The 15,215-nt window shown below is 38.5% G+C and overlaps 1 protein-coding gene across 1 annotated transcript in view; it reads left to right on the top strand.

The window, feature by feature from the left end:
• The window catches only part of NDFIP2 (Nedd4 family interacting protein 2), a 72,439-nt gene that overhangs the window by 38,292 nt on the left and 18,932 nt on the right, over nt 1-15,215 (top strand). Inside the window, exons 3-4 of the mRNA XM_040267320.1 lie at nt 2,384-2,517; nt 11,087-11,180. Of these exons, the coding sequence (XP_040123254.1) occupies nt 2,384-2,517; nt 11,087-11,180 (228 nt within the window). The remainder of the gene's footprint in view (nt 1-2,383; nt 2,518-11,086; nt 11,181-15,215) is intronic.

Raw genomic sequence — 15,215 nt, forward strand, 5'->3', positions numbered from 1 at the left:
TGGTCGTTTAAATTTTTTCACCTCTGCTAAAAGTCCATCCCTGACTAATGGAGAGTAAGAACTAGGTAATTCTAGAATTTTGGGTCTCTGCTTAATGAAAGCTATTATACTATTTTTCTTTAGCTTTTTGGTCAATGTTAAATTTTTGGTATGGACAGTGCCTGTTTTCTTTGGAGATTATGTTCTTCAGTAGGTCACTTTATGACTATTTTTATAGATCTGAGCAACATCAGTTATAAAAGGTGACATTTGTATATAATGCTTCACTTTTTACAGAGTCCTCTTGAATACTGTTCTATTTTATCCCATAATAGCAAGTAATACATCGCTGGGTCAGCTTCATAGATGAGAAAGGAGGATTTCATAAGACTTAAGTGATGTGCTTGAGGTTACACAACTTCCAAGAAGGAAGGCTACGGTTGGAACTCCCCAGACTTAAGATTCTGTGGTTGAGAACCAACCTTTGCCTTAAAAGGGAGAAAAAAGGAAGTAAAATTGACAAGTGAAAATTAAAGATGCGTCTTCTCAACTTTTACCTGTTATTGGCAGAGGTATTTTTTCTATCATGGGTGTTAAAACTTTTTAATAACTTATATATATTTTTTTAATTGGAGAATAATTGCTTTACAGTGTTTCACATCTAGTTTTAAGGTAAAGGATCTTATTACCTTGGATAATATATATGCCAGTGTTCCAGGTTTTTAAATAAATATTTATTTATCTTATTTTTGACTGTGCTGAATCTTCATTGCTGCATGTGGGTTTTCTCCAGTTGCAGTGAGCAGGGGCTGCTCTTCAGTGCGGTGTGTGGGCTTCTCATTGTCATGTCGCCTCTTGTTGCAAGATCAGGCTCTAGGGTGCTTGGGCTGCAGTAGTTGTGGTACGCAGGCTTAGTTGGCCCGAGGCATGTTGGATCTTTCTGGACCAGGGATTGAACTTGCATCCTCTGCAGTACAAGGTGGATTCTTAACCACTAGACCACCAGGGAAGCCACCATTGTTTCAGTTTTAAAAGTTTATAATTTTAATGTTATTGCCTTAAACTTCATAATCATTGTTTTTACTGAAGTTTTGCTTCTACTTTAGTCTTCAGAACTAAAGAAATCTATTTATTTGACTGTGTGCAGTGTTTTTACATCCTAATAATAAGTCTTCTCTAAGACTTTGTGACTCTTGTGCCTTTTGTTGGCACTGAATAACATTCAGTATTATGCTGCCGCTCACCACTTCCTGTTATTAAGTGAGAAATTGCCTAACTTCAGACCCTTAGCTCTTATTGATAGCATTAAAAATACTTATTTTTAAAACCTATAGACATTAAAACACAATAGGAAAAATTTTGCTGGAGTGTAGAAAATGCAAGAAAGTCTGATAAAGATAGGTAAAATTATAAACAATATAGAAAATGTGAAAATGCTGTCATTATAATAGAGGAAATCACAAAAGTAGTGTTAAACACTGGTATGTACTACTTTTAGAATCTGCCTGTTACTTATGTCAGTAATTCTAGCACATCTTAGTCGACTGATTGACCTATGTATATGATTTTACTTATACACAAGTTGGCAATAAATGTTGCAGCTTAAAATAGTTTATTGTAATATACTTCTGGAGATCATATTTCAAAAATAGCTTAAAAATTGGGGAGGGCAAACTCTTCCAAAAAAGGAAAACTTAAAGAGCTAGGTAGATGCAGAGAAAATGGGAGAAGGGATAAGAGTAAAAAAGAGTTAAAAGCATTAATCTTTTAGCAAAGAGAAATCCTGAGTTTGCTTAGGAGTTGCTAAAATTGACCCATGTAGAAAAATTAACGTCATATATTAGCGGAACAAAGTCTATGGAGTCCGGAAATTTCTGGGTTCTGCCACTTCTTGATTGTGTGATCCTGGGCAAATCACCTACCTTTTCTGAACCTCAGGGTTGCTGAGGTTAATGTATTTAGAAGTGGTATAGGAGGTGGCTAGTGCTATTTCAGTGTTTTGGGTTTTTTTTAAACTATTATTCCTGCTGCTTTTACTTTTTTTGACTGAGAGATTATGGGCAGATAAATTCTCTGAGCACAGCAAGTGGGCGCACAGAGCATGTTCACATATGGTGAGTTTCTTACCTCATTTGTGTTGCACACATTTTCAGAGTCTCCTTCTTGATGCTCTTGTTTTGTGTATCAGTCTCTGGATGATATTTATCAGTCCTTTCTCAATAAATACAGGACTCCAAGAATATGATGTAGTAAAAATTTATATGTTGTACAGCTTCTAATGTAGGACTACAAATGGCAGTGATCATCCTCAGTGGTATTCTGTAACTTGTTAAATGTATTATGGCTGTAAAAATGTCATTAGTTTGTTTTAATGGTTATCTTTTTTTAAAACCCTTTCCTTCAGATACAGAAGTTTACAGTGAGTTTTATCCTGTGCCGCCTCCTTACAGTGTTGCTACCTCTCTTCCCACGTACGATGAAGCTGAAAAGGCCAAAGCTGCTGCAATGGCAGCTGCAGCAGCAGAAACATCTCAAAGAGTAAGACACTGTTACTGTTTCCTTTTGAGAATAATATCCAAGATAGTTCTCTCTGCATGCATTTTTCTTTTTTTTTCAGTAGTTTCTATACTGCTGCTCATTGTGTCATTGTGTTTTGGCACTCTCTGAGTGAAATATACCTTCTGCATTCCTTGATCCCCCTCATTTTTGTTTCTATTGGTCTTTTCCTGCACCCTGTCTCAGATTGTGGTCATCTAGGTGTTCTTTTTACCACTAATGTATCATTTTCTAAACTTGATTTCAGGCATCTCCTGCACTAAGACTCATCCCTCCCACCCTTCCTCCTGCCATCCCTCTGACTTCCTCATGCAAGTTACCCCCACCCTGTTGACCTCTTCACTCTTAATGAAGTGCCTTTAGTGTCTTTACTTTCTTTCTTATGTAGCTTAGATTCTGTGGTCCATAACTATAATTATAAATCATTATTTTCTATTCATTTTTTTATACATTAGCACAGCCAGTCCAGTGACTCTATGAGTGTACTTGCGGTAGGTTAAAACACTCACAGGCAAGTCTGGGTCAGTCTCTTGTGGGCTCACTGCTCCTTTCTCCTGGGTCCTGGTATGCACAAGGTTTTGTTTGTGCCCTCTAAGAGTCTGTTTCCCCAGTCCTGTGTAAGTTCTGGCAGCTCTGTGGTGGGGTTAATGGCAACCTCCTCCAAGAGGGCTTAGCCATACCCAGGTCTGCTGCACCCAGAGCCCCTGCCCCTGCAGCAGGCCACTGCTGACCCGCACCTCTGCAGGAGACATTCAGGCACTCAAAAGCAGGTCTGGTTCAGTCTCTGTGAGGACAAGGTTTTGTTTGAGCCCTCTGAGCGTCTCTGGCAGGTATGGAGTTTGATTCTAAACATGATTTTGCCCCTCCTACCATCTTGCTGGGGCTTCTCCTTTGCCCTTTGACATGAGGTATCTCTCTTTGGTGTCTGAGGAGGCCTTACAAATGGTTGTCTAAGGGGGCCTTACAAATAGCTGAGAAAAGAAGAGAAGCTAAAGACAAAGGAGAAAAGGAAGGATGTACTCATTTGAATGCAGAGTTCCAAAGAATAACAAGGAGAGATAAGAGAAAGCCTTCCTCTGTGGTCAGTGCAAAGAAATAGAGAAAAACAATAGAAGGAGAAAGACCAGAGATCTCGTCAAGAAAATTACAGATACCAAGGGAACATTTCATGCAAATGTGGGCACAATAAAGGACAGAAATGGTGTGGACCTAACAGAAGCAGAAGATATTAAGAAGAGGTGGCAAGAATACACAGACTAACTATACAAAAAAGATATTCATGACCCAGATAACCACAGTGGTGTGATAACTCACCTAGAGCCAGACATCCTGAAATGTGAAGTCAAGTGGGCCTTAGGAAGCATCACTAGGAACAAAGCTAGTGTAGGTGATAGAGTTCCAGTTGAGCTATTTCAAGTCCTAAAAGATGATGCTGTGAAAGTGCTGTACTCAATATACCAGCAAATTTGGAGAACTCAGCAATGGCCACAGAACTGGAAAAGGTCAGTTTTCATTCCAATCCCAAAGAAAGGCAATTCCAAAGAATGCTCACACTACCGCACAATTGCACTTATCTCACATGCTAGCAAAGTTATGCTCAAAATTCTCCAATCTAGGCTTCAAGAATACATGAACCGTGAACTTGCAGATGTTTAAACTGGATTTAGAAAAGGCAGAGGAACCAGAGATCAAGTTGCCAACATCCATTGGATCATCAAAAAAACAAGAGTTCCAGAAAAACATCTACTTCTGCTTTATTGACAATGCCAAAGCCTTTGACTGTGTGGATCACAATAAACTGTGGAAAATTCTTCAAAAGATGGGAATACCAGATCACTTTATCTGCCCCCTGAGACATGTATATTCAGGTCAAGAAGCAACAGTTAGAACTGGACATGCAACAACAGACTGGTTCCAAATCAGGAAAAGGAGTACATTAAGGCTGTTTGTTGTCACCCTGCTTATTTAACTTACATGCAGAGTACATCATGAGAAATGCTGGGCTGAAGCACAAGCTGGAATCAAGATTGCTGGAAGAAATATTAATAACCTCAGATACACAGATGACACCACCCTTATGGCAGAAGATGAAGAAGAAGTAAAGAGCCTCTTGATGAAAGTGAAAGAGGAGAGTGAAAAAGTTGGCTTAAGACTCAACATTCAGAAAAATAAGATCATGGCATCCAGTCCCACCACTTCATGGCAAATAGATGGGGAAACAATGGAAACAGTGAGAGACTTTATTTTTGGGGTCTCCAAAATCACTGCAGATGGTGACTGCAGCCGTGAAAATAAAAGACACTTGCTCCTTGGAAGAAAAGCTATGATAAACCTAGACAGCATATTAAAGAACAGAGATATGACTTTGCCAACAAAAGTCTGTCTAGTCGAAGCTATGGTTTTTCCAGTAGTCATTTACGGATGTGAGAGTTGGACCATAAAGAAAGCTGAGTGCCAAAGAATTGATTCTTTCGAACTGTGGTGCTAGAGAAGATGCTTGAGAGTCCCTTGGACAGCAAGGAGATCCAACCAGTCCATTCTGAAGGAGATCAGTCCTGAATATTCATTGGAAGGACTCATGCTGAAGCTGAAACTCCAGTACTTTGGCCACCTGATGTGAAGAACTTACTCGTTTGAAAAGACCCTGATGCTAGGAAAGATTGAAGGCAGGAGGAGAAGGGGACGATAGAGGATGAGATGGTTGGATGGCATCACCAACTCAATGGACATGAGTTTGAGTAAGGTCCGGGAGTTGGTGATGACCAGGGAAGCCTGGTGTGCTGCAGTCTATGGAGTCGAAAAGAACTGGACACAACTGAGCGATTGACCTGAACTAAACTGAACTGAGGTTAAAACACAAAGAATTTACCAGGCCTACAAACTTGTTTGTCAGTTCACTTTTTTTTCTTTTTCTGTCCTTTGAACACATGCCACCCCAGGATTTGGGAATGATGGTCAAAGATTCCACCACCCTTTCTCCCCCATCCTCCCTGTCTTGGTAATCAAGTTAGTGATAGATGCATATGTTATTTCCTGTCCTGGTAAAGGAGTGGCTATCTCGATAAAAGGGAATGAGCTGTATGTATGCTGTTATTCTTCAGTCATGTAAAAAGTGGGGAATTACATTTTACTGTGGCTGCAAGCAGGACTAGAGTTTGTTACCTTTTTTCCTTGCCTTAGAATTTAGAGATGTCATTTCAAATCTTGGATTCATCCCCATTTTGTTCAGGAAAAGAACACAACATATGTCATGGAGGAAAGTGCGAATGAGGTGAGGGCCCAAGGTGGGGAGGAGCGTGTTTGTACGTGCAGCATTCTCACCCTGCCACCAACAGGCCAGCGCCCAACAAGTAGATTGTCTGATGGGTGAGCGGTCGGGTTTCTTTCATCAGCCACAACCGTCTCCACACCTTTTCCCCCTCACGTCCTCCAGCACACACAGAGTTAAACATCATCATAAGTAGTTTGAGGCACATAAGTAAAGATAATAAACCACAAATTTATTATTGATGCATTTTCCATCTGAGAGTTAAGTAAGTTTCTGTTAAGACCGTGGTATAAATATAGCTCAGTCAGCAAGGATTTTTGGTGTTGGGAGGGGAGCATTATAGAGCAGGAGGACAGACCTGTAAGTTGTGGGGTCTTTACTAGTGCATGTGTGCTTATGTACGTGTTTGTATAGACATTCACACACTCTCTTGGTGACGTGGGACAGCAGCTCCTTTTCTCAGGGAATGTCTCCCTGGGGACTTTGGAAATGGTAACATCACTGACTCGATGGACATGAGTCTGAGTGAACTCTGGGAGATGGTGACGGGCAGGGAGGCCTGGCGTGCTGAGGTTCATGGGGTCACAAAGAGTCGGACATGACTGAGCGACTGAACTGAACTGAAAGGTCTTTAGGGCTTTCCTGGTGGCTCAGATGGTAAAGAATCTGCCTGCAGGGCAGGAGACCCGGGTTCGATCTCTGGGTTGGGAAGATCCCCTAGAGAAAGGAATGGGTACCCACTCCAGTAAAGGATGTTAAGGACTTTACGTCCTCTGTTGCCCTAACTTCCACTCCATTGGATCAAAACTAAAGAGAAAGTAAGAACCATTAAGTCTTGTTCTCTGTGTCTTGAGATAGAAGTGATTTTACCTTTTAGAGAGAAAACTGAAGTGTTACTGTTAGAACCTCTCACTGTTGTCATTTCCAGTGTCTTGTTTTAGAAAGTAATGTGATTCTCTGCCTGAATTGGAATATGCCCATAAAGAAAAGTTTTCTGTTTTTACTTGTTTCTGAGACCATTTTAACTCTAGCTTGTGAAGATTGTGGAAAATATTACGGAAAGTAGAAACAGAGTTGTACAAAGAAACTAACTTTGACCCTTGTAAAATATCTTTCAAATTTGTCTGTTTCTGTCCCCCTGCTCCAGCACCCTCTTTCTGCAGATTATCATCAAGTATGAGTTTCTCTACCTGATTCGGATAAAAAACTGATCTGATTAGCACTTGAGTACTTCAGTTGTAAATAAATCTCAACTAGATTAACTGAAAGTTTATTTCTTAAACCCAGTTTCATTGGGGGAATGTAGGCAGTCAGGACACTTGGAAACAATACTGTTTTCTACTATTTATTTTTATTGTGTAGGGTTGCAGGTATGATTATGTGATGACTCAGTAGATTTACTGAAATGCATTACCCATTTTTAATATTTCTATAAAAAAAAAGAACTAAAGAGCCTCTTGATGAAAGTGAAAGAGGAGAGTGAAAAAATTGGCTTAAAGCTCTACATTCAGAAAACTAAGATCATGGCGTCCAGTCCCATCACTTCATGGCAGATAGATGGGGAAACAGTGGCTGACTTTATTTTTCTGAGCTCCAAAATCACTGCAGATGGTGATTGCAGCCATGAAATTAAAAGACGCTTACTCCTTGGAAGGAAAGTTATGACCAACCTAGATAGCATATTAAAAAAGCAGAGACATTACTTTGCCAACAAAGGTCCATCTAGTCAAGGCTATAGTTTTCTAGTAGTCATGTATGGATGTGAAAGTTGGACTGTGAAGAAAGCTGAGTGCTGAAGAATTGATGCTTTTGAACTGTGGTGTTGAAGAAGACTCTTGAGAGTCCCTTGGACTGCAAGGAGATCCATCCAGTCCATCCTAAAGGAAATCGATCCTGGGTGTTCATTGGTAGGACTGATGTTGAAGCTGAAACTCCAGTGCTTTGGCCACCTGATGCGAAGAGCTGACTCATTGGAAAAGACCCTGATGCTGGGAAAGATTAAGGGCAGGAGAAGGGGACGACAGAGGATGAGATGGTTGGATGGCATCACTGACTCAATGGACATAGGTTTGGGTGGACTCTGGGAGTTGGTGATGGAGAGGGAGGCCTGGTGTGCTGTAGTTCCTGGAGTTACAAAGAGTCGGACATGACTGAGCGACTGAACTGAACTGAACTGATGAAAAATATTTGAATTTCACATAATTCACTTTATAAAACTTTTAAACATGGCTTGCCACTTGGTCTCATCTTATAAGGTGGATAGAATTCATTTTTTGCACCTTGTTTAAAATTGTGAGTACAATTTTGACACAAAAGCTAGCACTTGATAAATTATGCACAACCCTGAAACTATTTCTAATACCTGCTATTACCTAGCACATCCTTGGTGTTTAGTAGATAAGTTAATTAGGTTAATGGATGCTGTCTTTACAATAGCCAGTGTGGGAATTTAGAAAAAATACTATTGTTGTCCTAAGACGGCTGTTTGTTTTAAATTTTTTCTTAAAAGGGCTTCTAAGTCAATGTTTAATGTAATTGAAATTATTGTGTAGCTACCATCTTTTATTTTTTTAAGCATTTTATGTATTTTCTGTTATGTTAATGGTTGAGTGAGATCCCATGGAATCAATATACTCTAATATAGGGGCCATTTCTCTCTAGTGAACAGTTAGAATCTTTTCAAGAGTGTGTTTCCAGTGTTAATGTTATGAAGGATAGCTTTGTGTATATGTCACCTATCTTTGTAAAAATGATGTCCCTATGGTAAAATCTCTTGGACTGGACTGGTGTTTCAGAAGAATATGAAATATTTATATGCTTGCCATTATATTGACAGTGTTTATTTGGAGCTCCTACTATGCTTTAGTGTTTATTTCTTGAATTAGCTTAAAATGATACAAAAATTTATTAATACGCATTTAATCATTGCTAGTGATTACACTGACCATCAAAAGGTTGCCTTGGATATAGGATTGCAGAGTTTAAGGGATCTTTTTGCCTAAATAATGAGCAGTATGGTTTTGAAAATCTTTTTCCTTCAGGAAAACAATATATGTAGTGAGACAGCCATGCTTGGATGGAAAGAACATTGGTATCCTGGGTTCAAGTCCTGCCTTGACCTAGCTAATTATATGATCTTGGGCAGGGTACTTAGCTTCTCTGAGCTCTGTCTGTACCAACACAAAGTTGAAACAAAACACCCAGAGAGAGTACGTGTATGTAACATGGAGATAATATATTTGTAGATCAGGTCATGTCACTTACTTGTTAAAAATTCTGTAAGACCTCCTAGTTCACTCAGTAAAACTTAGGGTCCTTTCGTGGACTCTCTGACATTTCTTCCTGTTTGCTTTCAGTAGTCTCAACCATGTCAGCTTCCTTGCTATTTCTGTAACATTCCGGGTCTGATTCTATCTTAGGTCCTTGGCACTGGCTTGTCCCTCTGCCTGAAACACTCCTCTATGAGATATCTGTATAGCCACCGTACCTTATCTCTCCTTTAAGTCTTTGCCTTAATGAGGCCAGTGCAACCTCCATATTTAAAACAGTAATCCTTACTTAACATTCTAAACATCCTCCCCCCCGCCTTTTTTTTGTGGAACATTTACACCTTTTAATAATTTTATAAGTAACTTGTTTGTTATATCTTTGTTTGTTGTCTGGTTCCCCTCACTGGGATATAGGCTTCAGAAAGACAAACATCTTGGTTTTACTTACGTTCATGTATCCCAAGTACCAGGAAGTGAAGTCGTATGTAGAATGGGTGTTCTGTCAACAAAAATACTCAATGTTTGTTGAATATTAGAGGCAATTAGTGATAACAAACTTTGTATGTACGTTCAGAGAACTTTCTCAACATTTACAAGCAACTACATTAATGTGTTTGTATAATTTTTGTACACAAAAGCATTGTACTGTACAAATGACTTTCACTTAGTATATTTTGGAAATTGTCATTTATTTTTAAATATTTGCTGTTTGAATTTCATTGCTTTCAATATACAATAATTTATTTCACTGGTCTCAGAATTATCAACAGTCTTACCCTGCTTGCAAGCTGTCTGATTAGCTTGTCACAGTTTTGTGGATGCTCACAGAAGACATCAGACAGAAACTTTATTATTCACAGCAGCAGTAGTAGTAGTCAGAGTATTATCATTTGCTCATGCCAGTTTCCTGAGCTTCAGATCCCACACAGCAGCTCAAACAAAGCCAGTGATGCCTCTACTTGTAGTGTGGAACCCTGAGTTTAGGGGAACCCAATATTTTCTAATGGTCAATAAGCACACCTACCTCTCTGCTCTGGTGAAAGTCACTCAGTCATGTCTGACTCTTTGTGACCCCATGGACTGTATAGTCCAGGAATTCTCCAGGCCAGAATACTGGAGTGGGTAGCCTTTCCCTTCTCTAGGGGATCTTCCCAACCCAGGGATCGAACCCAGGTCTCTTGCATTGCAGGCGGATTCTTTACCAGCTGAGCCACCAGGGAAACCCAAGAATACTGGAGTGGGTAGCCTATCCCTTCTCCAGGGGATCTTCCAGACTCTGGAATGGAACCGGGGTCTCCTGCATTGCATGCAGATTATTTACCAACTGAGCTTTCAGGGATCCCTGCTCTGGAGGGGGATACTGTTTGTCTCTCTCAAAGCTGTGTACTATATAAACATCCTTGAAAAGATAATACACAGCTAGTACCTCTACCTGGAAGATGTAGAAACACCGAAGACTCACAGATAATTGTCTCCTGACAGTAGCCCACTACTGATGGGCATTTATATTGTGTCTAATTTTTTACCCTTATTAACATTGCTGCAGTGAATTGTCTTTAATACATCATTTCTTACAAGTGATTTTCAAGAGCTGGAGTCACTGTGTCAAAGGATGTATACATTTTAATTTTTGATAAATATTGCCAAATTGCCAACCATGGAGTTTGTATCAGAGTTCACTGTTGATTATGAAAAATCCTTTCTCACTTTGACACTAAGGTAGCAGTGTCACATCTTTCTTTTCTGGTACCATTTTCATTAATACAGTGTTACTCAGTTTTTATCTTTTTTGTGTTCTCTTTCAAAGTTACTCTTTTTAAGGGTGCCCATGGAAACTAATAATTACTGACATTTTTTGAGTACTTATTACGTGCCAGACGTTGTATCATCTCAACCCTTTTGCTTATATATTACATTGAGGACATTAGACTTTATTTAAATTTTTGTCTTTTCACTTAAGGTAATAAAGTTGTAATTAGTTTAGTGAACTATTCTAATGGTGAATTTTTTACAGATTCAAGAGGAAGAGTGTCCACCAAGAGATGACTTCAATGACGCAGACCAGCTCAGAGTGGGTAATGATGGGATTTTCATGCTGGCATTTTTCAGTAAGTAATATTTCATTTCCAGACCTTTTTCTTGCAGGTGTTAGTTGTGTGTGTATTTAAAGTAATGTGGACAGTGAAGGAAGACAAGTATTGTCAGTGTGTGTGACATTGTTTAAAATGTAAATTGCTCTTGATTTTGAACTAACTGTGATCATATTTATGATGCAAGTCCTTGAATTTGTTCAGCACCTACCAGGTAACTTTATATTGCAGTTATTATGCTAGATGCTTACTGTATAGAGATACATATAAGCATATTGAAAGCTAGATATGTTTTTGTATGTGAAGTTCTACATGTCCATTTGGGGCCATAGGAATATGTATAATGAAATGGTAAATTCTGTTTTTGGAGCAGACAACATCCACTTGAGTGTCTTTAAACAGGAGGTAATCTGGGCAAATGGGACAATGTGATTTGAGACACAGAAATAGGAGTTTGTCCTATTTGTGGAGAATGGTGAATCACTAGAAGACCAGAAACCTGAGTAATAGTTATTTTAATGTTTTGCAACACTCTTAATTTAGCATTGGACTTGATAAAGTAGATTATGCTTTAAGAAGACTTCGTCATAGTCTTCATTATTTCATTCCCTAACTCAGGGATTGGCACATAGTACACTCCGTAAATAATAATGTGACACTCAAACTGTTTAAATTGCTAAAATAATTCTTAGAAACCCAGTATTCAAAAAAAAAAAAAAAAGAAACCCAGTATTCAAGTAGGTAAATTTATCAGATTACGATAGGGTTAATTTCTGCCCTCAACTAGTAAAGTGATCAAGCTTTGATACCTTCTTTGATTGCATGCTGACTTAATGTATTTGAACTGTCTAGTTAATTTTGATAATAAAACTGAGGAATGTTTTACCTAAAGTACAACATGCAACTTTAATAATAGGCAGTATAGAAAATACATACTTCCCGAGTTGAATTACTTCTGAGTCTAAAAATTCAGTTACCTTTTCCTCCATTTTGAAATGGTTTCTTGCTTCTTTTCTTTCTTTCATTTCATCTGCTGAAGAATAGAAGTATCAGAAGTATGTGGATGGATGTGCAGGCAGTTATATTTTCCTCTTCAGATTTACTAAATTATATGCAGGTTGGCAATCAGATAATGTATATGCAATATTTATATCCTGTGGTTTTAGTTACAATTTGTCGTTAGATATGTTAAGTACGGGACTTCCCTGGTGGCTCAAACGGTAAAGAATCTGCCTGCGATGCAGGAGCCCTGGGTTTGATCCCTGGGTTGGAAGATCCCCTGGAAGGGAACAGCTGCCCCACTCCAGTGTTCTTGCCTGGAGACTTTCATGGACAGAGGAGCCTGGAGGACTACAGTCCATGGGCTGCAAAGAGTTGGGTGCGACTGAGTGGCTAATGCACACATGCTCAGTATAACGAAAAGGAAAGTCACACTTTGGCTGCAAAATAATTCGTCTTTGTTCTGTTAGTCTAGTAAACTTTAATTTTTTTCTTAGTTCAACTGGTAATTCTTTATATTAATTACAGGCTTCCCACAAATTTTCTTTACGAAAAGAGCAGCGTAAGCATTAATTCCTTACATGGTTGTCTTTTAAGAAATCTTAATTGGTAAAGGAAGAATTTAAATTTATTGTAGTTATTTGTAGTATAAATACCTCTTTCTTAGAAATAAAAACATGTTATTTGACACCATCTAATTATTTGACTCGAGCTTAGTTATCATCTCTGCGTTTCTGTATTTCACTTAACTGTGCTATCTTCTCTATCTGTGTTTTTAGGTCTGAAAGCATTTTACTGATACACCAGTGTTGTAAATGCACAGTAACCTAGGCACTTGGTTGCCTCTGTTTTTGGTCAGTGGTGGTATATTAATTGATATGAATGTAAATGTTTACATTTAATATGTTAATGTGAATTATCTGCTTATTATTACAGTTTTATTAAATTAAGTTTCTACAATTTATATCTTTATGCTTCCTATTAGAATAGGAATCTTTGTAGACAAATATTGCACTGATATTATAAGAGTAAGATTATATAAATTGTCACCTTCATTTAGTGATACATTTCTTTGGGTAAAGGCTATAGGCCAGTGCTTCAGATTTATTTGTAGTCACTGCCATCTAGTGGCTGTTTACAAATTGCAATGTGCTACATTTTCCACATAATAAACTATACAGTAGCTAGGCAGTGGCACCCCACTCCACTACTCTTGCCTGGAATATCCCAAGGACAGAGGTGCCTGGTAGGCTACAGTCCCCGGGGTCGCGAAGAGTCGGACATGACTGGGCAACTTTACTTTCACTTTTCAGTTTCATGCACTGGAGGAGGAAATGACAACCCACTCCAGTATTCTTGCCTGGAGAATCTCAGGGACAGAGGAGCCTGGTAGGCTGCCGTCTATGGGGTCGCACAGAGTTGGACAGGACTGAAGCGACTTAGCAGCAGCAGCTAGTTGAGCATGACTTAGCGACTAAACAATAACAAGTTATTGTTTAGATTCTGTTCTGCTGTCTAAGGTCTGGAAATAGATTTTCTTTAACATGGTTTATAATTTAAACATTTCAGATTATATAAGTTGTGCAAATAAAACTATAGTGATTTTCAGTAAGAATATTTCAATTTAAACCTTTTGTTGGTTTTATTTTACTTTCTCTGTTTTCACCATCCATGATTCAGTCTCTTACTACATGTTACCTTAAGTTTACACATAAATTTGGTAAGATAGTTGCTTGCTCATGTTCAGAAAATGTAAAGAAAGAAATGTGTATATCCCCTGATGATGCTTTCCTTCTCGTAAATCCTTTGAAGTGTCACCACAAAATGCCTTATATATGTCTTATCTCCTTGTGTCTGAGCCTATTTTTAACAGATTTTCTCTCAAAGGGAATGAAATAGAAGTCAGGTATACATCCGTTAGTTAAAAACTAGAAATTAAGGTTTGGTTCATTGGATAAGTGACATTCTGTGGAAATTACCTTGAACCCTAGTGCTTAAAAACATAATCTGTATTTAGCTTAGAAAACTTTTCTGAGGTTTATCCTTTTGTACCATGCGTGAGTCTTCATATCAGCGTGCTATCATAATAATTAATCACTTGCATTATTCCCATTTTAGACTTGAGGGAAACATAGTTAAAGAGATACTAGGTTGTTTGTAAGTTGGGCTTCCCTGGTGGCTCAGACGGTAAAGAGTCTGCCTGCAGTGCTGGAGAGCCGGGTTCAACCACTGGGTCATGAAGATCCCATGGAGAAGGAAATGGCAACCCACTCCAGTATCTTTGCCTGGAAAATCACATGGACGGAGGAGTCTGGCAAGCTACCGTCCATGGGGTCGCAAAGAGTTGCACATAGCTGGGCTACTTCACTTTCACTTTCAAGTAAGTTTAAAAAGAATTAGAAGGATGTTTTGAAATGTGAATTCTGATTTGTAAGAAATTCTGCCGGTTCCATTCTTCGTTCCCACCAGCAGTGAATGAGTGTTCCTATTGCTCCATCCTCATCAGCATTTGGTACTGAGAGTTTAAAAAATTTTAGAAATCTAATAGTTGTGTGGTGGTATCTAGTTGTGGTCTAATTTGCATTTCCCCAATGATTAGTGATATTGAACATCTTTATTCAGTAAGTACTTTGAAGTACCTACCATGGATGAGTCATATAAGCAACAGTTCTTAAAGAGGTTATCTGGGTACCATGCATCGATTGCCTTGTTAGGCATCAGTGACTTACTCTCTTCATATAGAGCTAGGTTTTTATATAGCTTTGGGCTCACATATTGTAATTGCATCCAGAAAAGGGAGATATCTAAGAGTTATAACTGTACCTTAAGAAACTCATATTTGTGAAGTATTAAATTTTATTGAATTTGTTCTGTTTATAAGGAAAATAATTTTTTGGTCATTTCATCGCTTCTAGCTTAATGGAAATGGCTGAAAATTAATATGTTGTTAGCTTCATGTTTTTCTCAACTGTTGATGGTTTAAATAAAGAGAATTGCATGAGGATAAGACAGAAATTTGCCTTTATGCAGTTCAGAATCAAGTATAGTAAAATC

Source organism: Oryx dammah, unplaced genomic scaffold (assembly GCF_014754425.2).
Source record: "Oryx dammah isolate SB20612 unplaced genomic scaffold, SCBI_Odam_1.1 HiC_scaffold_24, whole genome shotgun sequence".
Classification (NCBI taxonomy): domain Eukaryota; kingdom Metazoa; phylum Chordata; class Mammalia; order Artiodactyla; family Bovidae; genus Oryx; species Oryx dammah.